Source organism: Podospora pseudocomata, chromosome 6, assembly GCF_035222375.1.
Source record: "Podospora pseudocomata strain CBS 415.72m chromosome 6, whole genome shotgun sequence".
Classification (NCBI taxonomy): domain Eukaryota; kingdom Fungi; phylum Ascomycota; class Sordariomycetes; order Sordariales; family Podosporaceae; genus Podospora; species Podospora pseudocomata.
In genome coordinates this window covers 660,928-684,418 of record NC_085890.1, presented here as the reverse complement: position 1 = coordinate 684,418, position 23,491 = coordinate 660,928, and the positions used below count along the sequence as shown (strand labels likewise).

At 52.9% G+C, this 23,491-nt stretch overlaps 10 protein-coding genes across 10 annotated transcripts; 5 read left to right on the top strand and 5 right to left on the bottom strand.

The window, feature by feature from the left end:
* Positions 1-273: 273 nt before the first annotated feature.
* Positions 274-948, top strand: HUB1 (ubiquitin-like modifier hub1; the record flags this gene model as incomplete). Its single annotated transcript, XM_062892186.1, has 1 exon — positions 274-948. The coding sequence occupies one exon, from the start codon at positions 274-276 to the stop codon at positions 946-948; it is 675 nt and encodes a 224-aa protein (XP_062740266.1).
* A 530-nt stretch (positions 949-1,478) lies between these two features.
* QC762_0091180 (uncharacterized protein) lies at positions 1,479-2,857 on the bottom strand (the record flags this gene model as incomplete). The annotated part of the gene is made up of 6 exons (XM_062884055.1): positions 1,479-2,188; positions 2,238-2,297; positions 2,356-2,418; positions 2,475-2,540; positions 2,590-2,718; positions 2,776-2,857. 6 exons carry the CDS (start codon positions 2,855-2,857, stop codon positions 1,623-1,625), a joined length of 966 nt encoding a protein of 321 aa, XP_062740265.1. The 3' UTR covers positions 1,479-1,622.
* A 126-nt stretch (positions 2,858-2,983) lies between these two features.
* QC762_0091170 (uncharacterized protein) lies at positions 2,984-3,405 on the bottom strand (the record flags this gene model as incomplete). Its single annotated transcript, XM_062884054.1, has 3 exons — positions 2,984-3,001; positions 3,039-3,123; positions 3,290-3,405. The coding sequence occupies 3 exons, from the start codon at positions 3,403-3,405 to the stop codon at positions 2,984-2,986; spliced, it is 219 nt and encodes a 72-aa protein (XP_062740264.1).
* Positions 3,406-4,059: 654 nt separating this feature from the next.
* On the top strand, positions 4,060-5,529 carry QC762_604880 (uncharacterized protein). Its single transcript, XM_062892185.1, has 2 exons — positions 4,060-5,130; positions 5,182-5,529. Exons 1-2 carry the CDS (start codon positions 4,763-4,765, stop codon positions 5,363-5,365), a joined length of 552 nt encoding a protein of 183 aa, XP_062740263.1. The 5' UTR covers positions 4,060-4,762; the 3' UTR covers positions 5,366-5,529.
* Positions 5,530-6,089: 560 nt separating this feature from the next.
* Positions 6,090-7,645, bottom strand: QC762_604870 (uncharacterized protein; the record flags this gene model as incomplete). Its single annotated transcript, XM_062892184.1, has 4 exons — positions 6,090-6,742; positions 6,793-7,309; positions 7,371-7,398; positions 7,458-7,645. 4 exons carry the CDS (start codon positions 7,643-7,645, stop codon positions 6,090-6,092), a joined length of 1,386 nt encoding a protein of 461 aa, XP_062740262.1.
* A 785-nt stretch (positions 7,646-8,430) lies between these two features.
* On the bottom strand, positions 8,431-10,076 carry QC762_604860 (uncharacterized protein; the record flags this gene model as incomplete). Its single annotated transcript, XM_062892183.1, has 4 exons — positions 8,734-10,076; positions 8,646-8,677; positions 8,511-8,595; positions 8,431-8,457 (listed from the first exon to the last, which is right to left on the bottom strand). The coding sequence occupies exons 1-4, from the start codon at positions 8,824-8,826 to the stop codon at positions 8,431-8,433; spliced, it is 237 nt and encodes a 78-aa protein (XP_062740260.1). The 5' UTR covers positions 8,827-10,076.
* QC762_604850 (uncharacterized protein) lies at positions 9,088-9,770 on the top strand (the record flags this gene model as incomplete). The annotated part of the gene is made up of 4 exons (XM_062892182.1): positions 9,088-9,203; positions 9,264-9,395; positions 9,450-9,517; positions 9,578-9,770. The coding sequence occupies exons 1-4, from the start codon at positions 9,183-9,185 to the stop codon at positions 9,768-9,770; spliced, it is 414 nt and encodes a 137-aa protein (XP_062740261.1). The 5' UTR covers positions 9,088-9,182.
* Positions 10,077-11,166: 1,090 nt separating the features above from the next.
* On the top strand, positions 11,167-13,652 carry QC762_604840 (uncharacterized protein; the record flags this gene model as incomplete). Its single annotated transcript, XM_062892181.1, has 2 exons — positions 11,167-13,073; positions 13,139-13,652. 2 exons carry the CDS (start codon positions 11,167-11,169, stop codon positions 13,650-13,652), a joined length of 2,421 nt encoding a protein of 806 aa, XP_062740259.1.
* An 80-nt stretch (positions 13,653-13,732) lies between these two features.
* Positions 13,733-15,971, bottom strand: SIT4_2 (sporulation-induced protein). The gene is made up of 3 exons (XM_062892180.1): positions 15,114-15,971; positions 14,630-15,059; positions 13,733-14,563 (listed from the first exon to the last, which is right to left on the bottom strand). The coding sequence occupies exons 1-3, from the start codon at positions 15,668-15,670 to the stop codon at positions 14,372-14,374; spliced, it is 1,179 nt and encodes a 392-aa protein (XP_062740258.1). The 5' UTR covers positions 15,671-15,971; the 3' UTR covers positions 13,733-14,371.
* A 121-nt stretch (positions 15,972-16,092) lies between these two features.
* QC762_604820 (uncharacterized protein) lies at positions 16,093-18,623 on the top strand. Its single transcript, XM_062892179.1, has 2 exons — positions 16,093-16,622; positions 16,673-18,623. The coding sequence occupies exons 1-2, from the start codon at positions 16,381-16,383 to the stop codon at positions 18,501-18,503; spliced, it is 2,073 nt and encodes a 690-aa protein (XP_062740257.1). The 5' UTR covers positions 16,093-16,380; the 3' UTR covers positions 18,504-18,623.
* The last annotated feature ends 4,868 nt before the right edge of the window (positions 18,624-23,491 follow it).

The window sequence follows — 23,491 nt, the reverse complement described above, 5'->3', positions numbered from 1 at the left end:
TTCTGCTCTTCTGTACGAGTTAGAGACCGTACGGATCTATCTAGGTATCTTCTCGAAGCATATTGCTCTATTGTTAATGGCTACCTAGCTAGTTTAACATGTTCTGCTCACCTTTTTTCCCCTTTGGCATCTGCCACTTGACCGACCCCAAACCGGGCGCCCCACCTAAATTTCGTCACTGCTAAGGTGCCTCTGCACCTTGAAGGCCCTCCTCCAATCTGCGACCGCTTTTTTCTTCTTCTTTCCTCTCAACAACCACAACAAATCCCCAAAATGGCGGATGCAGACCCACCACCTCGTCGCCGGTCACGATCACGAAGTCGATCCCCGCCTAGACGACCAAAAGCCAGCGGGGGGTTCAAATGGAAAGAGAAACGTCCTACTACTAGCGAAGACAGTCGCGACGGCGGTGGTCGAGACGGCAGCGACAAGAACCTCCAGCGCGGCTACCGCGACCGCTCGCCCCGGCGTGATCGCGATCGGGATGATAGACGGGATAGAGACCGCGACAGCAACAATGATCGCTCGAGGCAAAATCGCTCCCCGACCAGACGAGACCGCGACTCTGCTGCTGCCCCCCGGGAACGGGATGCCACTCGTGACAGGCGCCGCTCCCCAAGACGAGAGCGCTCGCCACGACGGGACAGACCAAGGGATAAGCCAAGAGAAGAAAAGAAGGAGAAGCCCAGGCAACCCACCGCGCCACAAGAAGAAATGATTGTCGTCACGGTGAATGATAGACTGGGCACCAAAGCCCAGATCCCCGCTTTTCCCTCCGACACGGTCGGCCAGTTCAAGATTATGGTCGCCATGAAGGTTGGCCGGGAGCCGCACGAAATTTTGCTCAAGAGGCAGGGGGAGAGGCCGTTTAAGGATCATATCACGCTAGGGGATTACGGGGTTAGTAATGGGGTGCAGGTTGATTTGGAGGTTGATACTGGGGATTAAAAGGGGTCGGTCAGGATCTATGGAAGGGGTGGACAAGGGGAATGGATGGGGAGGGGGATGTTTGGTTGGAGTGTCATTGCGTTTGCGAGAGGTGGTGGCGTAACGGAACGATCGAGATTCCTCATGAGCCTATAAGTGGGTATAAAGTTTTTTTTTTTTTTTTCAAAAAAACAGGAAAGAGGGCCGGAGCCCTACGCAAGAGACGGGAACAGTGGCCTTTTCTACTGTGATAAAAGAAAAATTAGCCTAGTAACGTGAGGTTGGAATAGCCCCGAACGGGTGGCCCTTAAGTAAAAAGTCTGGTTAAGGGCTATCTATTCGGGGTTCCAGGTTGTTTTAGCCTTGCGTCATTATACTAAAGTTTGGTGTTTGGTTTGCTATAGTAGGAAAGGCCGCTGTTCGCTTTTCTTGCGTCGGGCTCCGGGCCTTTTCTTTTTTCCAATTTTGTTTATATAAAAAAAACTTTACAATCAACCATAGAGATTCTCACGCTTGGGCAAGTAATGGGGAAGGGGGATCATAGAGTTGGGCACGATTTGTCGTGTTGGAGAGAGGTCACGGTTAAATCACGGTATAATAAATTACCCTTTGCAATTGATCAAGGATGATTCTCTCCTTTCAAACTACTCCAATCTCACAAATGGGAATAATCAACAGATAAATTAGCACGGCCACTACTCCCAGCACCCCCTCTCAGGATTGTACAACATACCCTCTATATCCTCCATGAGCTTCGGCCTCGAACCTGTCTTCCCATCGTCGCTCGGAACAGGCAGAGACATAGGCACAAGCTTGGGCAACGGTGCCCTAACACTCTCCCCATCACCACCACCACCCCCATCAGCAGCAGTGTTCACCTTGTAAAACCCCGGGCCCTTTTGCGACGGCGAGGGGTGATGAGGGTCAGATGTATTATTCTGAGTATGAATCTGGAGTGTTGTGCTCGGCCTCATAGTCAATGGTGTCTCTTTGCCTCCACCGCTGCCAGAATTGGAGTTAGGGACAAAGATGGGTGCTGATCTTGTATGGCTGTGGGTGGTGCTAAACGTCGAAGAGGACGGGTAGGCGCCTTTCAGGCTAGGGGGTTTATTCCTTATTCCTGGGCGTCTCTCGTCGTTGTCGTCTGAAGCGGAGGAATCGTCGTCCTCTGCTATGGTGCTTGTTGCGACGGTGCCGAATTGGGAGGAGGCAGGGGTTAGGGCTGAGCGGCGGCCGAGGGCGGTGTAGTGTTTTTTGAGGTCTATTTTGTTAATTAATTGGCGGTTTCTGGGGAGAGGGGGTGGGCTTACGGTCTAGGCAGAGGTACTCGACGATGGATTGTTGGAGGCATTTGGATTTGGAGCAGCCGTCTATTTGATGTCAGTATCTGCTATCTGCCGGAGAAGCGGTCAGATAAGAAGGTCTCACGGGATTGACAGTATATGGAGAAACTGTTGACGAACTCTAAGCAGTCTTCGGCTCGGCAAGTATCTGTTCTCGTGTTAGCATCCGGTACTACTTGTCAAGGCAAAGCAAATATCTCTTACGCAGTGGGCAAAACCTTCCAGTTTTGTCGGCGATAGGATAGGCGCAGTCGATTTCCGCACATCGATCTGTCCAAAGTCAGTCTCGGTTGCAATTACGGGGACGGGGAAGACTAACGATCATCACAATACGGCTTCACTCTGGCGCTCTTGTTGCAGCTCCTCTCTCGACAGGTATGGTCATCGCAGAAAGCTGACTGTCGGTCCAGTCTCGTCTGCTTACATCGGGCAACTGGGCAGGTGGCATCTGAAAAATGTCATGGTTAGACTGGACACCAAAACTCATGAACAAGCAGGGACATACGGTTGGTGCAATACGGCAAATATTCCTTCTTGTTGGGTTCAAAATGCTTTGCTCCTCCGCAGCCGTTCATCTCGCATGTCATATCTGCATTTGGTGGTTAGCAGCTGTCCATGATGGGATTCAGCGGTGGCACCGACGGTGAGCACAGAGGGTATGGTTGCCTTCCACAACCAAGTCGCAGCCCCTGGCGTGACATCGGTCTTTTGAGCTATCGTATCAGTACCGTCTATCGTAGAGTTTGAAGAGAATGAGGTTGCACATACGTTTCTCACAACACTCAAGCTGGTCCTGGCGCTCGTCGCCACATCCGTCTGCTCTGCACCCATCTTGATGATATCAGTAACCGTTCTGTGTGTCAGAATTGGAGGGAAATACTCACGAGCCTGACAGAAGGTAGTACCAGTCGACGCTCTTCGCTGTGCGCACCTCGGAACAATGCATTTGTCTTCACAACCACAGTCAGCAAACAATCAAAGCTTTGGTTACCGAGAGAAAAGACATACGGTCAGCACACACTTCATAGCGAGCATATCTCGGCACAGCATTCGAAAGGGGGTCAAAGTTGGGGTCGAGAAACTGAGCCCGAGCTTGATGACAGTCCGGGATGGGACATCTCGTGTCTGATGGCATTGTTAATCACCATCACATCACACGGCAGGTTGACATTTCAGGGTCAACATACGAACAGCACAAACGGTGTCATGGGGAGGCTTCTTATTAGTACAGCACTCTTCACGGTGGAAGTGAACACAAGTGTCTACCGCATCTCAGTTCGCCTTCTCATCATCACAATGTCTAAGAAAGGGACCTTACGTTGCTTGCAATAAGGAGAAAGATGTCGCCCACCAGCTACCGATCTCCTATGATCGCGATAGTGGTAGTGGTCTAAGTTCGGCTGATGGATGTTGAAGCCCCCCTCAAGAGTGGGCTTGAATAAGACCTCATTTCCACACCCATCACTCCGGCATTCGATTTTGCGGTTCATGGTGAGTTTAGTTGATCAAGAGTCGAAAGATGACAAGATTGATCATGTAGGTCTGCTAATGGGTAAGATAGGGTAATATATTCAGTTGGCGGGACGGTCACCAGCTTGGCCGGGCGTCGCGGGGTCGACACCATCTTTCCGTGCCTTCTTGCGCCACTGTTACATCTGCGTCACATGAAACTTGAGCGTTTGGCTTACAGCTGCTCGTGATTTATTTGGGAGTGGAAACTTGGTTGCTGGTATCTTAAATGATGGTATATGGTATTGTGATGGATTTGAACGACTTCTGTAGTTGAAATCACAAACGAAGATCTTGGTGAGCGTCTATGGAATTGGTCGAATGCAACCTCTCAAGGAGTAAAACCTGAAGTGGGAAGCCTAGTCAACAAATAAGAAGGGTCTCTGGCCTCGAATCACCCTTCGGGTTAACAGAAACTGCCAACAAATGCCAGTTGCACTGTCCTGTTGCCCGGTTTCTGACCGAGGCTCTGTGAATGAGGAAAGAACGAGCGGTGAGCTCCTGCTTGTCCAATGGCGAAGAAACCTTGATTGTGTACCAGCTGAATTGGATCGGTATGAATAATACGAACCGCAAAGGGTTGGATATTCCACTTTCTTCCTGTTTGTTGTTCTATCGACCACGAGCTGAAGCCCGTCTCATCGATATCAAGAGGGTGGCATCACGTGACAGCGCACCATCGACGCGCTTCCTAGCCACGTGCACGCTTGATGAGACGCGCCCTTGGAGTGACATCGGTCCGTCTTGGTAATCATGGACAAAGATCACCGTTTGAGTTTCCTCACAAGAATTTGGAATAACTTCTTACACCTCCATTCATCCGCTGAAGCAATATCCTTTTTGCTCCAGATTTTGTGCTTCGTTGATCAACTCCATAAGATCGCCACCCCATCTCATCCCGGAGCTTGACTCGCAGCAATAATCGACATTCCCTCCATCGTCTCCAAACCACAACTTGAATCAACCGCCCAATCAACGCCACAATGACAACCCTAACAGCCCCCCCAACGACCCCCTTCACATTCCCCTCCCCCAGAGACTCCCCAGCATTCTTCCCTCCCACACCCCCATCAACAACAACCCCTCTCCTCACAACCACCGCCACCACCACAACCACCACCAAAAGAAAACACTCCTCCATCTCCACCGCCCCCCAACCCCCAAACTACAAAACCCTAATCAACACCTCCCCCAAAATCACCCCCTTCGAAAAAAAAGTCTACCACCTCCTCCTCACCATCCCCCCAGGCTCCTTCACAACCTACGCCTTAATGTCCACACATCTGAAGTCTTCCCCCCGAGCAGTCGGCAACGCCCTAAGGAAAAACCCCTTTGCTCCCGGGGTTCCCTGGTATGTTTGTCCCCCCTTCCATTATACTTGAAAGCTAACTCGAGGATAAAGCCACCGCGTCCTAGCAACAGGCAACTCCCTAGGCGGCTTCAAAGGCAAAATCTCCCGCAAAAGCCCCGACGGTGTAGGAGGCGTAGACACCCTCATCGAGAAAAAAGAACTCCTCAGAAAAGAAGGCGTTAAATTCGACGACAAGGGGAGAGCCCTGGGGACACCGTTCAGGGGGTTCAAGTAAAGACATCACCCCACCGAGAGGTGTCTTCAGCCCTGATTGGACCGTGGCTCTGTTGCTGCTGGGTGTATGGTTTTGGTGGTGCGACAGGGACATCAAAAATCAACAACACAATTCACACGCAAGTATGAGCCAAGTATTTATTTTCGCCCATCCTATGATACAACTCCAGACCCCCTTTTTTACCCCTTCAAAAAGAGAGCCAGAGAGCCCACCAGACAAGCAACTCGTTCCATACCTGCGCCCATAAAAAAAAACCAAAAAAAAAACCGCAGTTTACAAACGCCCAACCTAATTAAGCTCGTCTCGCAAGTCCCGTGTCGTCCTAGGACTTTGCTTGATTATGTTGTTCACCCTGTTCATAAAGTCCGTCCGCCCCGCCATTTCATGTCCTGTAGTTGCCACCATATCTCTCCGCCGCGCCACCCATGATGTTTCCCTCCAGATTCCGTTTTTTGTTGATGCCCTTTGTAATGTACATTGCCAATTAAGGCCCGCAGAAGCGGCCGCAATGAAAATTAAGCAACCCTCCTTTTTCTCTTTCTAAAAAGCTCATACAAGCCATGCTCCTGTGTGAATTCCTGTTTTTGGTATGTGTGCGTGCAATCATATGGGAAACGCCGTCAAAACCATGAAATGCACAACGACGAACACTCTGGTCAACCAGAGATGCGAGACGAGATCAACCCTGTGTGCGCCCATCCCAGAAACGATCAGACCAGGATTACTAACCCTGGCTTTCTTCCCGGCGAGGACGCGAGGGGAAACCCCCGCGATCACCACCACGGCCACGACCGCGTCCACGGCCATCACCGCGGAAACCACCACCGCGGCCACGGAAACCGCCACGACCACGGTGGCCACCATCACGGCTGCCACGGCTGCGGCTCGGGACCTGGTGAAATCCATCATCGGCAGGGGTGGTAGCCTCGGCCGCCGTCTCGGGATGCTCGTCAGCCCACGACTGGTTGGTAACCGGGGCAGTAGGCTGGGCAGGTGTAGCGGCCGCACCGGTCTCCGTCTCGCCGAGATCGCGGGGAACGTTGACATTAACCCATTCCTGCGAGTCCGAGATGGTGTTGCCGGTATCCCACTGGTTCTCGCCAGCGGCATTTGCAGCACTGTCGGCGACATCGGCGTTGCCGGGAGCACCGCCGCTAGCAGACGAGGCGTCCTGGCCATGGCCGTTTGTCAAAGCGACGGCAGAGCCATCGTCAACCTCGGTGAGACCGGCATTGGCAACTGTTGGGTCAGTCTCGACCAAAACGGTCGACTCGTACTCGTCCAACTTCAGCTCTTCCGCAAACTCGGGCTCGGCTGGCTTGGGACGCTTGTAGTTTGGGTTCAGATGGGCATAAGCCTCCTCCTTGATATCGGCAACTACAAAGAGTTAGCACACCTTTGACAATAGCGACTGATCAGCAACTTGCAGGTAGTCTTCAGTAACCTCCCCTCAACACCAAGGACGCACTCATCTGATCCCTGGACCAACTTGAGCATCTCGGTGACGGAATCATTATCACCACAGTAGATATGGAGAAGAACACCTTCGATAGCCGCATTCTCATCAATCGAGCTATCAGCCTCGGCGAGACGGCGGGCAGCAGCGAGACGAAGGAACTGCGAGAGAGCCAAAAGGTAGCCCCTCAGTTTCTCGTCGGCCTCGGCCTCGACCTTTTGCTTTGTCTCAGCAACAAGCTCCTCCTTCTCCTTCTCGAACTTCTCCTTCAGCGTAGTCTCCAGCTGGCTCAGACGGGAACGGTGGTCGGCCTCGATCTGCTTGTGCATGGCAAGCTCCTTCTCGAACTGGGCGAGCTGGTTCTGAAGGGAGGGGCGTTTCAGGTGCGAGGCAGCCTGGTCGGCATTGATGATCTTGGCAGCTACGAGCTCCTCGAGTGACTTGCCACTATGCTCGTTGATCAAATTCTCGATTCTGGCACCATTGGACTGGGAAATCGGTCAGCGGATGGGAGCAGGCGAGGTGGGAGTGGCGTGGCAGCCAACTTACGATCTTTTTGTTGAGGTTGCGGATGTTCCTGCAAGCACGATGCGTCAGCAATTGAATCGACTCATTTTGTCTGGGGATACTGCCTACTTGGAAAGCTCGCGGATGTAGCCATTCTCAGAGCTGTCATCTGGGTTCTCGCCGCCGGCAACGGAAGCAGGGGCAGGGGACTCGGTGCCGGCAGCGGCCTTGACAGCAGCAGCGGCCTTGGCCTTCTTCTTCAGGGCGGTTTTGGACTCGACGGGCGCCGGAGGATTCTGGACAGTAGTGGGAGCCATGGCGGTTCGATGTGAATAGTACAATTGAGCTGTGGTGTTGTGGTGAGTGTTCAGCCCAAACAGAGAGCTCTGGTCTTAAGGCGCCGCTAATTGTGGGGTAGAGACCAGACGGATGGAGTCGGTGGCTAGGTTGCTTGGTGGGAGGTGGGAGGTGGGATGCAAGAAATGGTGGCAATTCGAGATTGGCTCACGACTTCTCAGCAGAAATCGGAAAAAACAGAGATTGGTAGGTTTATGTAGGCAAGGTATCAAGTAAATAAAGAGTTGACTTGAAAATTTGAAGCTGCAAAGGCAAGCGGCGTGATTTCTTTCTTTTGGGAGCTCCTTCCCGCCCCGGATTTCTGAAAGCATGGGCCAAGCCGTCCACGCCTCACACACGATTGGTTGTCCTTTGGAGGCTCAGGCTGAGGGTTTGGAACCGTGCAGAAGCAGCAGGAAACAACAAGGCAGCATAACCATAGACAACGGGTGCCTACTCAACCATCTATATTGGTTTGATTACCAGCTGCATGGTGCCCACCTATAGACATAAAGTGTTCTGATTTGCAGTCACACAATGTCTCCTACTCCGAGATATTCGCATTCATCCATCTCGGTGCACACCTCCTCACACCCGCTCTCTCTCGGTCGCGGGCTCCGTCTCGGCCGGGTTGATCCCCACTCTGCCGGGCTTTGACCGGACCTCAGTGAACAGACACGGCGTCATCAAGCCATTCTCTGCATACAATAATACGAAGCCAACGGCAAAGATAGTTTTGGGTCCCTTGGCCTTGTCGCCTTGTCATTCATCCTTTGAACTTGGCCAATGAATCCTAGAAAACACAAGGTCAGCCAGTGCTTTGCAAACGAGAGTAGGGTTGCTTACCGCCGTCACCTTCTTCACACTGCGTGCCGTGATGCCCCTTTCACCACCCTTTTTGGCTTCAATGGAGGCTTCTTTCACCAGACTACTTTCAGTCAGTATGTGCCATCTCATGGGGATGGGTGATGATGAGCTTACTTTTGCATAAACAGCATGTAGTCCAAAAAGATCTAAATCCTGGTTAGTCCCAAAAACACGCGTGAATAAAGACTTGGAAATGGCATACCATGACATCTGCGTTCTTGCTCACGCTGCAATTGGAGTGAGCCTTGACGATTTTCTTGACTGTCGCGCGTGGATACAGCTTTTGACCGGGCATTTTGACTGCTGGAATTGTTGACAAAACGAGTGGCACACAGTGACTCTTGAAGAGAGCAATAGATAAATGAGATGAAAGACCGACACCTTTCAAGGAGAATTGAGAAAACGAGGTTGATGATGATGAAAGAAGTGCTGGTGCTTGTTTGTTGACTTGCAGGGTTCAAAGTTGTCTGGCCAATCGGAGAATAAACAGACCTCGCCCCACCTTTAACCTTGTAGATCTCTGATGGTGGGGTCCCCCCCATCCCACTGAGTTGAACGACAGCTTTCTGCCTGACCAAGACGACAGCCCTTCTTGAACTTCCAGATATCCTCGTTGCGTGGAATAGAGGAAAATAGACAAAACTCGCCAAGATGAATTTGAGCAGGAGAATGGTAAGATTTCCGTCGATGGGCCTGTGAATTCTGCTGCCAACATTGCTAACTCTCACCCAGTTGACCAAGGAGGAGGAGGATGCAGTAGGGGATGAGATCGAGGTCCGCCGTGAGGATCAGGACAAGATCAATAAATTCAGCCGCCTCCACTCCCACGAACTCACACTCGAGGAGGAGCTCAAAGTAAAAAACGTGAGACAACTCTGTTCACAGCTTCAGAAACTAGCCTTGCTGAACCCCGCACAGAAAGAAAAAGAAGAGCTTGACGACATCACGACGGAGCTTGAGCTCGCCGACGAGGATGACCTTGTTCCGTGAGTTTTTCTCTGCTTCCTGTATCATTATCTCCTGCCACATGCTCTGACATTTACCAGGTACAAGATTGGAGACGCCTTCTTCCACCTGCCGCTACCACAGGCACAGGAGCTCCTTGGCCTCTCAATAGCCAAGATCGAGGAGGAAATCGGGGAGTTGGAGGACAAGATGGCCACTATTCGGGAGGAAATGACGCAGCTGAAGGTGGAGCTGTATGCGCGATTTGGAAAGACTATCAACCTCGAGACATGATGGGAGGAAATGGACAGCTCTTCTTTGCGAGACATGTGAAACATCTTACTGCATGTCAGCGGTGATGGCTCCCCGCATTCCGCTGCCCGACGTCTGCACTTTTCACCTGCCACCATTCCCCGACATCTCCTGACTCTTGTGAATCTTGCAGGAAAACGATGGGGCAATGATCTCAGTTTGAGAAACCACCCTGTGGCCAACTCGACGCCTGGTTTGGGATGGAGGAGAGAGGCCGACACATCACCACTTGTTCGGGACTCATTTGATCTACTGGTTACAATGCCATTGGAGATTCGTTCATGAAGGGGTCTGGGTGTAGTAATTCGTAAGCTACATCCAAGCACGATAGTCGGGTTGGGCATTGCTAATGCACATAGCATCCCGTCTTGCGCGCAATATCAAGAAATCCAATCTGAACCTCCATTATGACTTGCCTCGTTAATGTCCCACAGACGTGGCTTTGACATCATCCCGCTAGGAACGCGTCAAAACTTAGTAGCAAGACCTCGATGCTACGGCCCGGTAGTTTGGCCCTACGACTGAGCCTTGCGCGTTCCAGATACCCTTTCCATGGGCCAGTTTCAGCCCTAATCAGGGGGGAGGTCCCCTTGTGAAGTAGCCACCACGTACCACATCTTCGAGCTGTGGTATAGTGGGTGTTCAGATACCCGACACCCATAAATGCAGGGTGCGGGACTTGACAATTGACCGCCAAGTCCTGCAGATGACTCCTTATTTCTCGGCCGGGCCTCTGAGATGCCTGGTGCTGTCTTCGTCCATTGTCACGATATGATAGATCATGACAGCTCACCGTCAACTCACACACCCTACAGGAGTCGAGATGCAATGCTATCGCCGAAAAGAAGGCAGCTCACCTCACCTTCGTCGGGCCTGCAGTTGGCCCAGTCTCGTGGTGCACGTTATCACATCGACGCCGTTCTAACTCTGTCCTACTAGACGGGACATTAGACCCATTAGTCCCGTGTTTTTGAAAGCTAGTTCAACGGCAGCCGGGCTATCACCGACCCGATGGTTACAGAGGACCAACACACTACCTCTCCTAGGGTCTTTTCAAGCTTTTCAGGAGAATATGCACAGTGATGCCCGGCAACCAACTACCTTGATGGCCTTCTTCCTGGTGCTGCGGGCTACACTCTGACATGTGTGATCGGTTGCTTCAGCTCGCCCACGGCGCCGTCTGCCCACGCTCTCTCGAGCTGTGGATGGGATATTTGATCTTCTGCTCCCCGGAGTTGAATTTTTGCTTCTGGCCAGACTTGGTGACTGACACTTCGACCAATACACTCTTTTACAATCACCAGGGCCCTGTCCTCCACACCCAACCTTCACCTCCTGGCTGTAGATTTTGGGTAGTCGATCAAGCTTCCTGATCGCCATGGAAGAACCACAGCGAACCAGCAGCCAGTACGACGGAGGAGACGATGTTCACCACAGGCCATCCTTCCAGAGCTATCATGACACTCAGACAACACTTGATGTTCCCGAGAAGTCTGATGAACCCGTAGATGAGGAACCCAAAGACGAAGAAGCTATCCGGGAGAGTGAGAAACAGGTCGAAGCACCACAGGAGAAAGACGTGATCAAAACGGTCTCGGAAGAAGCAACTGTGGCGCAGGTCCCCAGAGCGTTTCCGTTAATCAGGACCACACGAGCTCGCCCACCATCCGCTCTTCGTGCCACAGTTTCTACACCAGATATGTGCCAGCGAGTGGTATCACCCGATGGATCGGTGAAACGGGAGTGCTCCTTTGATATTTTGGGCTTGTCGAAAGAGGAAGTCCAGGCTATCCTGGCCGCCGCTGGAGGCACTGAGGGCCGAGGGGTGTCAATGGCAAGCACGCAGCCCGCGCGAGATGTTGGCGAGAGCAGTGGGAAGAACCGGGAAGAACCCCAGGTTCCAGAGCAGGCTCATCCTCGCTGCCCAACATGCATGAGCATTCTCGCCGGCGAGCTTGATATCGCGGCCTTTGAACCCGCTCAACAGCAACAGCAAGAACAAACCCAATACCCCCAACCACCAACCGGAACCCTCACCAAAAGCTCTTCCCTCAAAAAGTCCCCCGCCACTTCTACCCCCTTTCCATACTACGCCTCCAGCCACGCCACCTCGGACGATGAAGAAGAAATGATCGTCTCCTGGGAACCCGACCACGACACGGGCAACCCGCACGAGTGGTCCCCCGGCAAGAAAGCCTGCATCCTCATTACTTGCATGATGCTCATCATTAACTCAACCATGGGCTCTGCCCTCCCAGCCAACGCTCTGCCTTTTATCTCAGACAAATGGGACATTACCAACGAATCCCAACAAGTCCTCCCCATCTCCGTCTATCTGATCGGCTACGTCATGGGCCCCATCCTCTGGGCCCCCCTTTCCGAGCAATTCGGCCGCAAAATCCCAACAATGATCACCTTCCTAATATTCACCGCCTTCACCCTCGCAACCGCCCTCGCAAACAGCTGGATCATGTTCCTCATCTTCCGCCTCCTAACCGGAACCTTCGCCTCCGCCCCCATCGCCATCGTCCCAGGGATAATCGCCGACATCTCCCCCAACCCTCGCACTCGAGGGAGGAACATGGGGTTATTCTTCATGACGACCGTCTCCGGGCCTTTACTCGCCCCAATCATATCAGGCTATTGCTCCGAAACAATCGGCTGGAGGTGGGCGTTTTGGATTGGACTTATTTACGCGGGATGCACACTTGTCCCCTTGTTCTTCCTCCCAGAAACATATGGTCCTGTCCTCCTCAAGCGACGCGCTGAGGAAATTCGCCTTCATGACGCCAAGGCTAGAGTGGTGGCGCTGCATGAGATGGAGAAGAAGTCGTTCAGGGAGTTGACGACTGTTGTTTTATACCGGCCCATCAAGATGCTCGTCACGGAGCCGATCGTTAACACTTCGTGTGCTTACCTCGCGCTTTGTTATGCCATCTTTTACATGTGTTTTGAGGCGTTTCCGATCATTTTCACTGGGGTTTATGGGCTCTCGCCGGGGGAGTGCGGGTTGACGTATCTGGCCGTTGGGGCGGGGTGCTTACTCGCGTTGCCGATCTTTTTTGTGTGGGATAGTGTTCTGAGGTCGGCGATGGCCAGCAACAAGGCGTGGACTAGACAGGAGGAGTACAGACGGCTACCGCTCGCGTGTATCGGGGGCCCGATGTTTGTGATTAGTCTTTTTTGGTTGGGATGGACGGCGAAGGAGGGGGTTCACTTTTTTGTGCCGATGCTGGCGGGGGTGCCGTTTGGGGTGGGGTTTATGTGTATATTCCAGGCTCTCTTGTTTGTCCCCCTCCCCTTACCCCCTTTTCCGTGATAGTTACTGATGTTGGGTGTGATGGGGATAGGAACTATTTGACCGACGCGTACGAAGTCTACGCCGCGTCTGCCAACGCTGCCGCGTCAACCTCCCGCTCTTTGCTCGCTACTGTCTTGCCTTTGGCTACTCTCCCCATGTTTGAGAAGTTGGGGATAAGCGGTGCTTGCTCGCTGCTTGGGGGCGTGAGCACGCTCATGTGTGCTATTCCATTTGTGTTTCTCTGGCAGGGGGACAAGATCAGGTCCAACTCCAAGTTTTGTCTTGCGATCCGGCAGCGGAAGGAGGAGCAGCAGCAGAAGATTGAGGAGCAACGGAGACGGTCACAGGCGAGGATGCTGGAGAGGGTGAGTGCCCGGGCTGGGGGGGAAAAACAAGTGGTTATCCAGGGGAAGAGGGTTGGGAGTTCGGGGAGTGATCAATCTGGGTCTGGTGGAATGGGGGAGGGGTCATCTGGCAGTTTGGGACGACTGCCCGGGGTGAAGGTTGTGGTGGAGGAGAAGGAGAAGGGGAAGGGGGTGGAGGTGCGAAGGGTAATAGTTTAACTAGGAGGTGAAGATTAGGTATTATACGCTAGATGTGAGGGGCCGTGGAGCACGAAGGGTGCAACGGGGGTGATGGTGGGACAGGCATAATACGGGGCGTTATTGCTTTCTCTTGACCATCTTTTGACATTTTAGTTTTTATTTTATTTTTTGGCTTTCCACGGCGCAGAACGGGCACTGAGAATTTCCCATCATGTATAGAGAGCATCAAACTTATAGATATCAAAATACTCAGCTTTCTTTGTACCTTTCAACACTTCAGTTCTTCAGAAACGCTTGGGCTCCAAGACATCTCCATCCCCCCCTCTGTCTTCTATTTTTACCCCCCCAAAAAGTAGGTAATACAACAAAAGTCGGGTATATCAGAAAGCCCAAAGCCACGCAATAGTTCGAACACCCCTCAAAAAGGTCCGCTTGATGAAAAAAGTGACAGTATACAATATACAAGCATCTCTTTCTCCCACCCTCCCAAAAATGACCAATCAACCAACCCAACTCAATGCTAGTAGTTTATCAAATGTTCATCCCAGTTATTCATCATCCCGTCCAAAAAAATCAATTGCCATGTGCCCCGACAAATATAACAACATGTAAAACGCCGGTTTCCCTCGTACACCGCATCAAAACAGGTCTCTTAGCCGACAAGACGCTACAACACGTCATCCCGTGGTTGGTTGCTACCCCAGGATCGATAGCCCTCCTCCTCCCCCCGCCTCCCTCTACAGGAAGTAATCACCCGGCCCTCTCCTCCCAGCTGGCACATGGCGCTGATCATCCGGCACAGCCGAGAAGATGCTAAACTTGGTATTGAGCTGCTCGTCCACTGTCATGATCGACGCCACATTACCACAGCGATAGCAGTAATTCGGTGCTGACCAGACCGTCACCACCGACCGTTCGCTAAAGTGATACTAACAACATCATTAGCAAACATCCCTCAAACCCCCCAGACACACACAATCCCGAAAAACACATACCTTGTAACCCTCATTCACCAACTGATGCGCTCTCGCAATCGTCTTCAGCCCATTCACGTGGTTAAACTCGGTAGCGACCTTATCGCCAAACAGCCAACCCGCTCCTCTCGGGCTCACCGCCCACGTGTCGATATCCTCTGGGTCACTCCACACCAAATCGCAAAACGCGCCTTCATGCGGGATCTCCTGCGCTCTAGCCACAACACGGATCTGGTCGATGGTTCTAATTTCGGGCGACAGGCCGCCGTGGACGCACAGGACGGTCCCGTCCACGATTGCTGCGAGGACTAGAAAGTCAAAGACTTGGCAGCAGGCCTTCCAAACGGAGGCGTTGCCGTATTTTTGCTGGCATTCTTCGTAGAAGCCGTAGACTTGGGTGATTTGACGGGATTCGTGGTTGCCGCGGACGAGGACTATTCTGTCGGGGTATCTAGGAAGGGATGTTAGTGGGGGTTGGGCTCAGAAAGGGAAGGGAGATCCGGACTTGGCTTTTAGACACATTAAGAGAGTAAATGTTTCCAGACTGAAATACCCTCTGTCGACGAAATCGCCCAAAAAGACAAATTTGGTGTCTGCTGACTGGGTGAGCCCCTCGTTTGGAGGGAGGATGGCCTCGGTGGTTGTGTCCCCCTCGACGATCGTTTCGTTTGGATCTGTACTTATTGGGGCTGGGCCAGAATTTATGACCTTCTTTTGCAGCTTGGGATCGGTGATTTCGCTCGGGGGCTCAATGTCGTCGGATGTGATGACTGCTGTGACTGTCTGGGGCGCCTGGACGTTGTTGTCGCCCGGCATGCCACCAGCCACTCGGAAGAGCTCTAGGAGATCGTAGAACTGGCCGTGAATGTCGCCGCAGATGGTGACAGGGGTGACTACTGGTTGGATGTTGGACTCCTCCATCAGGACCTCTTTGACCATTTCGCAGAGCTGCTTCATGACAGACTCTGGTAGGTAGTGGCATTGTTTTGCTTCTTCGAGCCACTCGTCGAGACCGGCTCCGGGTCGGAGATTCGCCGGGCCCGGCTTTGGCGCTGCGGTCATGGTTCTGGAATTAGGGGGTTGGTGGGGAGGGAGGCAGGGGAGGGGACGAGGTATTGCGCAAGTGTGTTCTGGACGGTCGTTTGTTTTCGTCGAATGATGCTTGTTACACACGGAGCGATAGTGATCTCGGGGGTATCAAATCAAGGGCAGGCCGAGAATAGCAGCAGCAGAGCTTATAGCAGCCAATCTCGGTCGAGAAGTAGTAGTTGGTGATTGTGTAAGGCGGGGAGCGAAAGCAGGCTCTCAGCCGAGATTTACGCGCTCAGCGACGGCGTCAGAGCCAAGCACTCAGCCAGCAGCCGGGATCAAGATCATGGTCCGTGCGTTGCCAATTGGAAGGGGACCCTGATGACATTGACAGGGAAGAGGCTGATAAGGCTGGCCCCAACCTGTTTATCGGAGTCTGGATTTCTGGGGCCTTCAACCTTGTAAAGCCATCTCTCACTGTCACTTACCCTCAGACAGTCACCAGCGCCCTTTCACTCAGTCACATGTTTCCTTTAGACGAAGGGACTGTGAATTCTCTACCAGCTGTCGCGCTTTCTTTAATCATTTTAGTCATTTTAAAGACCCATAAATTGCGTGGCGCAATCAGTGTTTTTTGAGAACCCCGCTTACACCGAGTGAGCCAACCCACCGACATTGAGCATTGATTATCATCATACCTGGTAGCCTCATCATATCTGGTTCAACCACCACACAGCTTGACCATGTCAACTCCACAGTTGTTATCACGAAAGGCAAACGGCACTACAGCAGTCGCCCAGTCTTCAGCCAATTCCCCAAAAGCAACCAAGACCAAGGCACCCGCCAATGGAGAAAAAGTCGTGATCCGTCGCCTACCACCAGGTCTTACCGAAGCAGAGTTCCATGCCATTTTGGGCGATGAATGGAAACTCGGAGATGGCAAGGTCGACTGGTACAAGTGGTATCCTGGTAAGGTCTCGCAACAGTAAGTGCCATGATCAGACAGCCTCTCGGCCCATATTGACATGAGACTAGCCCTTCAAAACCGTCGACACCAGCTCGGGCATATCTCCATGTCTCGCAGAGAGATCAGTTGCCAGAACTCCTCCGCAAGGTACAAGAGGCCAAGTGGGAAGATGCGAAGGAGACCTACAACGATCCAGCCCTTGTCGCTCCACCAACCGTCGAGTTCTCCGTCTACAAGAAGATTCCCAGCGAGAAGAAGCGTGTGGACGGCCGACAAGGGACCATCGATCAAGACCCGGAGTTCATGGCTTTTCTGGAGAGCCTTGCAAGCCCAGACGGGAACAAAGAGGGTGTCACTGCTGAACCGGAGCCCGAAGAGGAACCCGAAAAGACCACCACGACACCTCTGATTGAGTATCTGAAGGAGAGGAAGGCTGCCAAGGCAAAGGAAATCGCTGCTGCTAAGATCGCAATGAAACATGCCAGAACGGAGTCACTGACTGGGAAGGGCAAGGCACCAGCTACCAGTGCTGAGGAACCCAAGAGGAGAAGCACCCGGGACAGAGAGTCGAGAACCGAAAGGGAGAGGGCCACCGAAAAGGCACCCGAGAGGCCCAGGGAGTCGGTCAAGATCTTGACCAAGAAGGCTGTTGCCGCTGCAGAGGCTGCCGCGGAGGCTGCTAAGGTGGCAGCCATCCAAAAGTCAACTCAGTCCAGCGCACCATCCGCGTCTTCGGAGGCTCCATCGAAGAGCCGTAGGGCAGGCATTGCTGCTGCTGCGCGTATCCTACAGCGTGACCTGGGTCTGAGCTCTAGCAACGCTCACCGCAAGGCCAGAATGGATGCAGCCAAAGCGGATGCCGATAGCAAGGGCAGTGCTGCGAAGGGACCAGCGAAGGAAAATGTCCCAATCGCTCCTGAGCCAGCACCACCCGCCCCTCCTGCTCAGCCGTCGTCATCTGCTCCACCCAAGTCGCAACAACAACAACAACAACAACAACAACAGCAGCAGCAGCAGCAGCAGCAACAGCAACCAGCAGCTTCTTCCAATAGGTCTCGCAACAGAAGACGGGGCGGCGCCGATGAGGGTGGAAAGTCAAAGGGGGATAATAAAGCCGACAAGCAGGCCGACACAACGCCTCCGGCACCAGCACCTGCACCAGCCAAGCCTGTGCTTCTTCTCAAGAAAAGAGAGACACCACAGGCCCAGCGTCAGCAGCCATCAGCACCTGCCACTCCTGTTTCGGCTATGGCATCACAGTCTACACCGACGACAGCTGCACCCTCCCAACCTGCTGCACCGAAAAATGCACCAGCAAAGCAAGGCGGTGGCGGCCGAGAATCCAAGAAGAACGCCGGACCTGCCCCCAGTTCAGGCGCGACACGAGCTTTCATTAAGCATGCAAACCACTCACAGGGTGTCACCGAGGCGCTGCTCAAGGATGCCTTGTCGGCGTATGGCACTGTTACTTCAGTGGATATTGATCGCAAAAAGGGGTTCGCGTATGTCGATTTCACAGACCATGCTGGGCTCGCCAAAGCTATGGCCGCCAGCCCGGTCACGATTGCGCAGGCTACAGTGCAGGTGCTGGAGAGGAAGGATATGACGGCTAAGAAGGGGGGGCAGTCGTCGGGTTCTACCCAGGGGAAGAATGCCGCTGCCTCTGCTTCTGCTACTACTGCGTCTACGCCAACCCCAGCTCCTGCGCCGGCAGCTGCGTCGAACAGTACCGCGCCGGAGAAGCCTGCTGGGGAGCAGCAACCGAAGGAGAGCAGGCGTAACCCGCGTCGGAGCAAGCGTGGTGGTCGGGATAACAAGGATAAGGATGGGAAGGAGGGTGGTGGAAAGGGTGGTGGTGGAGGCGGCTCTGCACCTGCTGCCGCTGCTGCTTCTTGTTAAAGATAAGGAGTTGGAAGGTTATACTTGCCGCCGGACAGCGTGAGAGGGTGATTTGGCTTGCTGTCTTCGACGATAATGCCTGCCGAGGGTCATTATAGCAGAGAAATAGACAACCAGCGAATATTTTCATTTAAAGTATCTTGGTCTGCAAGACCTTATTTCGGATGGGCTTGATGTGGGGCAGGTGTCGGTCGATGTTACTCATTTAGGACAGTGAGGACCAAGGCAAAGACCTATTCGAAGGCCTTTAGCAGCGACCACTTGGGCCGCACTCCAGATCTAAAGTGATCTACGACCTGGTTTCCGGTTTGCCCGAGTTTGCGAGGCCTGTAGTATCGGGGTGCCTGTAGGTTCATGCGCACTATGCCAACATCGCATTCAGTCATCAATGTAAACGACTGTCCAATCGTTAAGATGTGACTGCACCACTACACCAAGAATATGCCAAAACGCCTAGTCGGTAAGCATGCGAGAGAATTCAATCCCCAAACGAAGGAAGAATCGAACAAACGATGGTTTCAGTGGTTCCAGGCAATGGGATAGGTGCCTAAGAATTGAGGCGAAGTCACGGAGCCTGGCTGAAGTCTTACTCATACCGCAGCTGCGTCACAGCTACTACACTTGTACGAATGTCGGACTTGAAGTGAATGGGTCGAGGAGTTCAAATACCACTTGCTGTCACCGGCCTCTAGCTGTTGATTTCTCAGTTGTGACATTTCGTCTTGTGGCAGCAACCATGGGACCGACACCGCCCAGCGCACAACATGTACCTCTGGAACACGACTCACAACCTCGCGATATGGTAAAATGAAGGGGGAATACAAGCACAAGAACTGCCATGCCCAGGGTTGGGGTGTGGTTTAGATTGCTACAGCAAGACCACCTAGGTGGATGACCGGTCCTACGGAACACGACAATTCTAGTCTACGACCGCCCACGAGAATACAGAACCGATCCCAGCATACTGGGGAACATCGAAACTTTTATACGGCCGTGATCGAACAATGCGTGAGATCATCCCAGCTTAGGAAGAGGGACCATGAAACCAGACACTGCAGAAAGGCCGAGACCATACATAGGTTGAACAAGTCCAGTCAAGATCACCTTTGCGGACTCTCGGCACAACTGGCTTTACTGATCGGATCGATATGGACGACTGCCACAATCAGAATCTGTCGAGAGAATCACACGATATTACACCAAAGGTCCTGGAGTCCGAGGTTACAACGTTGAACAACTGCACCCATCCACACACCACCCCAATCTACCTTACCCACCGTGAAACACCAACAACCTGGAGTGGTCATCAGACATAAAAGAAGCGGCACGACTGGGACGACGTTGAACACAGTCGAGATTCTTCTCGGCCCAGGAAATAGCTGAATGCGGATTATGCCTCGATCATGCAGTTGTTAACCGAGCACTGGTGTGAAGGAGCAGGCAGGCACATCACTGAAGCTGGTGTTTTCCCACATCGGCTTTTTTACCTACCTTTCGCCAACTTCACCTGTACAACCTGGGCTTCCTTTCAGTTGTTGGTTGGATTGGCATTTGTAAGCATCAGGGTTCGATATAACGGTTCTGAGAGTTCGCGGTGCTGGCCTGAACACCTCGCTTCCAACTTACCATGATTGAGGAGATAGGTACACAAGAGCAATCAGACAGCTGGGACGGATGCGATGTACCTACCGCTTCCTTTCCCCCAAAAGGCAAACATCGCATGAAGAGAAAGGGGTACACGGTTGATCGTCGTTGGTTGGTGATCACAGATGACCGAGAAATGGGCAGCCACTTTTTGATAGGTACGTTGACACCTCCCGCTCTCTGTACATGTTGGAAGTGGGTGTGTGGTTTGGTCCGCTTTGATACACAATCATCTCGTCTAGCAAGCATAGATAAGAGAGGCCCGAGGGGATGTTACCTACGTATCGAGATCTGACCCAAAAAGGTGGGCGTGTGAGTTGGGATTCCTTGTGCTTCAGCTCGGTCTTTGTCCTCGTCTCACAGGTCTGCATATCAGGAATCAGGGAAGGTCAAAGAAACAAGGAGAAAAGGAGGCACTGTGTCTGTACCTTGCCCACCTGCCTTACTTACCGAACAGGTGGAATCTTGGGAGTCACAGTTTGATAGCGGGCATGATCAAGGAAGGACGAGAGCCAACGAGTCGCCCGTGAGACATTTCTGTCTGTATACCTGCCTTGCCCACCTACCCGACCATGTGGAATTTGAGGAGCCACAACCACATAACCAAGGCAAGGTGGAACACGAGCAAGGCAGAAGTACCTACCTTCACACACAGATGATATCCAGCATCTTTGTGTCTACTTCGAGGGCACTTCGGTTCTACTTCCCCGAATGGATGGGAGTCAACCCGGGCAAATCAAGGCAGAAGTATCTCCACAGATCTTTGTATACCTTGAGATCTTCTCGGTTGTACTTCCCCTGAACAATTGGGTATTGAACCCTTTGAACCAGGCAGATGGCAATACCTTCGCTGTTTTCGGCTTTTCACCTCGGTCAAAGACGTGAAGGAGGCTGGGGAATCTATGATGATGCCTTCTGCGCGTGGATATACCTGACATTACAGAAAGGGGGGTAGGCAGCAGGACGCTTCAAAGCGAGTATCCTGTCGTTTCAGTCAATATCGAGGAAAGTTGCAGGAACCACGCCGCTGCTTCCCCCTCGAAACAGCGGGCCGTCGATGTGGCGAGTCCACGACCGCCTATCAGTCAGTATCTTTGGAGGGTGTGGCCACGGGATGGGAGGGACTGGGGAGAAGATGAGAGGAGATGATATTGCTGCCTTGCTCGGGTGCTCTTGTCACCATTTTCCCAACTGAAAAATGAGCAGAGACGCTTGACGGACGGGTTCATCCTTGCAGAGTTGAAGGGGAGTCTGTTGGCTCGGTATGATGTACCATTTTGATGGTTGACCACCGAGGAGACAGGCCAATGGGTGAGCGGATAGTCTTGATCTGGAGGGTTGGTTGTGAGGCCGAGGTATCTGTCGATGTGTATACAACCGTGGCATGGTTGTGTATCTCCCCCAGGCTCCTCAGCCTGTGTGTTGGCGGGGTATCCTTGTTGAATGCAAGTCGTGCGGCACTCGCTCAGTTGTGCATAGCAGTACTGAGCGCATGAGGGAATCCTTCGAGCTGTGGTCAGTATCAAAATGATGAGCACAGTTGAACAGAGGCGGGAGGATGCCACCGGTGCAGACCAGTCACGACATCAGAGGACAGAAACCAAAGGAATCCATAAGATACACATCCGAGGAACCTGTCCACACGGCTGTGGTGTCACCAGTCAGGATGTAGCTCCAGGGCTGGAACTTCAGCCGACGACCGTCAAGGACTTGGAGCCCGTCTCGCCATCAGGCCACGAAAATGTTGAGGAGTGCCATCACAACATCTTGCTACCGAAGACAAGGCAACTGAAAACTCTGCAACGCCGTGGTCTTCATCCGATGCGGAGATCAGGAAGGAAGCTGGCCAAAAGGCAACCGGCCGTGGCCCCCTCGGCCACACCGGTAGATGAGATGGCCTGGCGAGGAAGAAAACGGGCAGGCGAAGACCGCGGACCGGTTCGCAAATCTAGAACCGGCTCGCTGGACCCTGCCGTTGTCTGTGAAGGGATCTGCGGTCTGGGCAGAGGGGCCTGGCCTGATCTGCTTCCTTCTTTCATGTTCTGCCTTCTTCCCCAGGAGGTAGTGCGTGTCCCAGATTGTCCCCCCATGACGAAGGCCGGTGACCAGGCCGGTAGCGTGGCCCTAGAGTACACCCTGTCTTGGTATACGTAAACCACTCGTCATATCTAGGGGGTGCCAGGGCTCAAAAGGCTAGATATTTCGGGCGGTTCTATTTCAAGGTCACGAGCCGAAAGGCGACGAGGCAGCGAGAAGATGTTTGCGGGTATGGAAATTCGGTCTCGCTTTTCTCGGATGGCAACACCATGGACTTGAACAGACATTCCGTGTGACTTCGGCGCTATGCCATCAGTCATGAATATGCCTCATGAAGCGATGGGCGGATCACGGCCCGTCGGCCGCTCACTTGTGATCAGCAAAACTTGTTCAAGGTGGGAGTCCGGCGATCTGGGCATGTGTTACCGAAGGGGCCCATTTGTGTGAGTTCCCATGGAGTTATCCGAGCGAGGAGGTCGAGCTGCGCCGGTTGTGTCACCACTAGGGTTGGGGTTGACAGTGTCGCGGGTGTATGTTCCTCCTACCACGCCTCCACCACCACCTCCCATCCCTTTCGGATACCCTTCTGTCTGCCTTGTGGCTTCGGGATGGAAGGGCAAAGAACGCCACCTGAGAATTTGGCGCTTCATCTGACACTCAGGTGCTACACACACCGGCAGAGAGGTGGAATATTGCTGCTGTCAATGCCGGAAACCAAAGGGTAAGTCGCTTTCCAAACCCCTTCAATTCAAGCATCCGAATCCTAACCTGAGGCCGCTTGTACGTGCCGTACCGCATTGGTGGCCTTTACACTGGTAAAGGTGTGGCTGAGTAGGAAAATAGCCCACGATAATTGTTTGAGCAGGAGAAATAATTCACCAGTGAGGGCTCCAATACCCTCCATTACCAGCGTCTGGACGAATAGCGCATAATAGACTCGCGCGAGCCTCGTGCGGCTGCATCGTCCTGAAACTGCTGACGAAAGAGAGAGTTGCAATCGCAAGGCTTTGGCCGAGGCCTCCCCTTTGCTCTCTGCCCACCACCTCCTTTGCTCGGCTGGGAAAAGAGGCGCAAAGTTGGCAGGTTGGAGGGTAGTGCTTATGTATGGAACTGGCACAGCAAGTAGAGATATGCGGCCTTTTGTGAGCTATCCATACTGAAAAATAGGGAGGCAATAAGAGGGAGCATCAAGATGTGGATAGCAAGTGCTTACTGCGCCGCACAGCCTCGTCTCCAAGAGCAGGGACGCTGTCAAGCCACACTGACATTGCCGTCACTCCTCCTCCGGACACCCCACACTGGCGTGA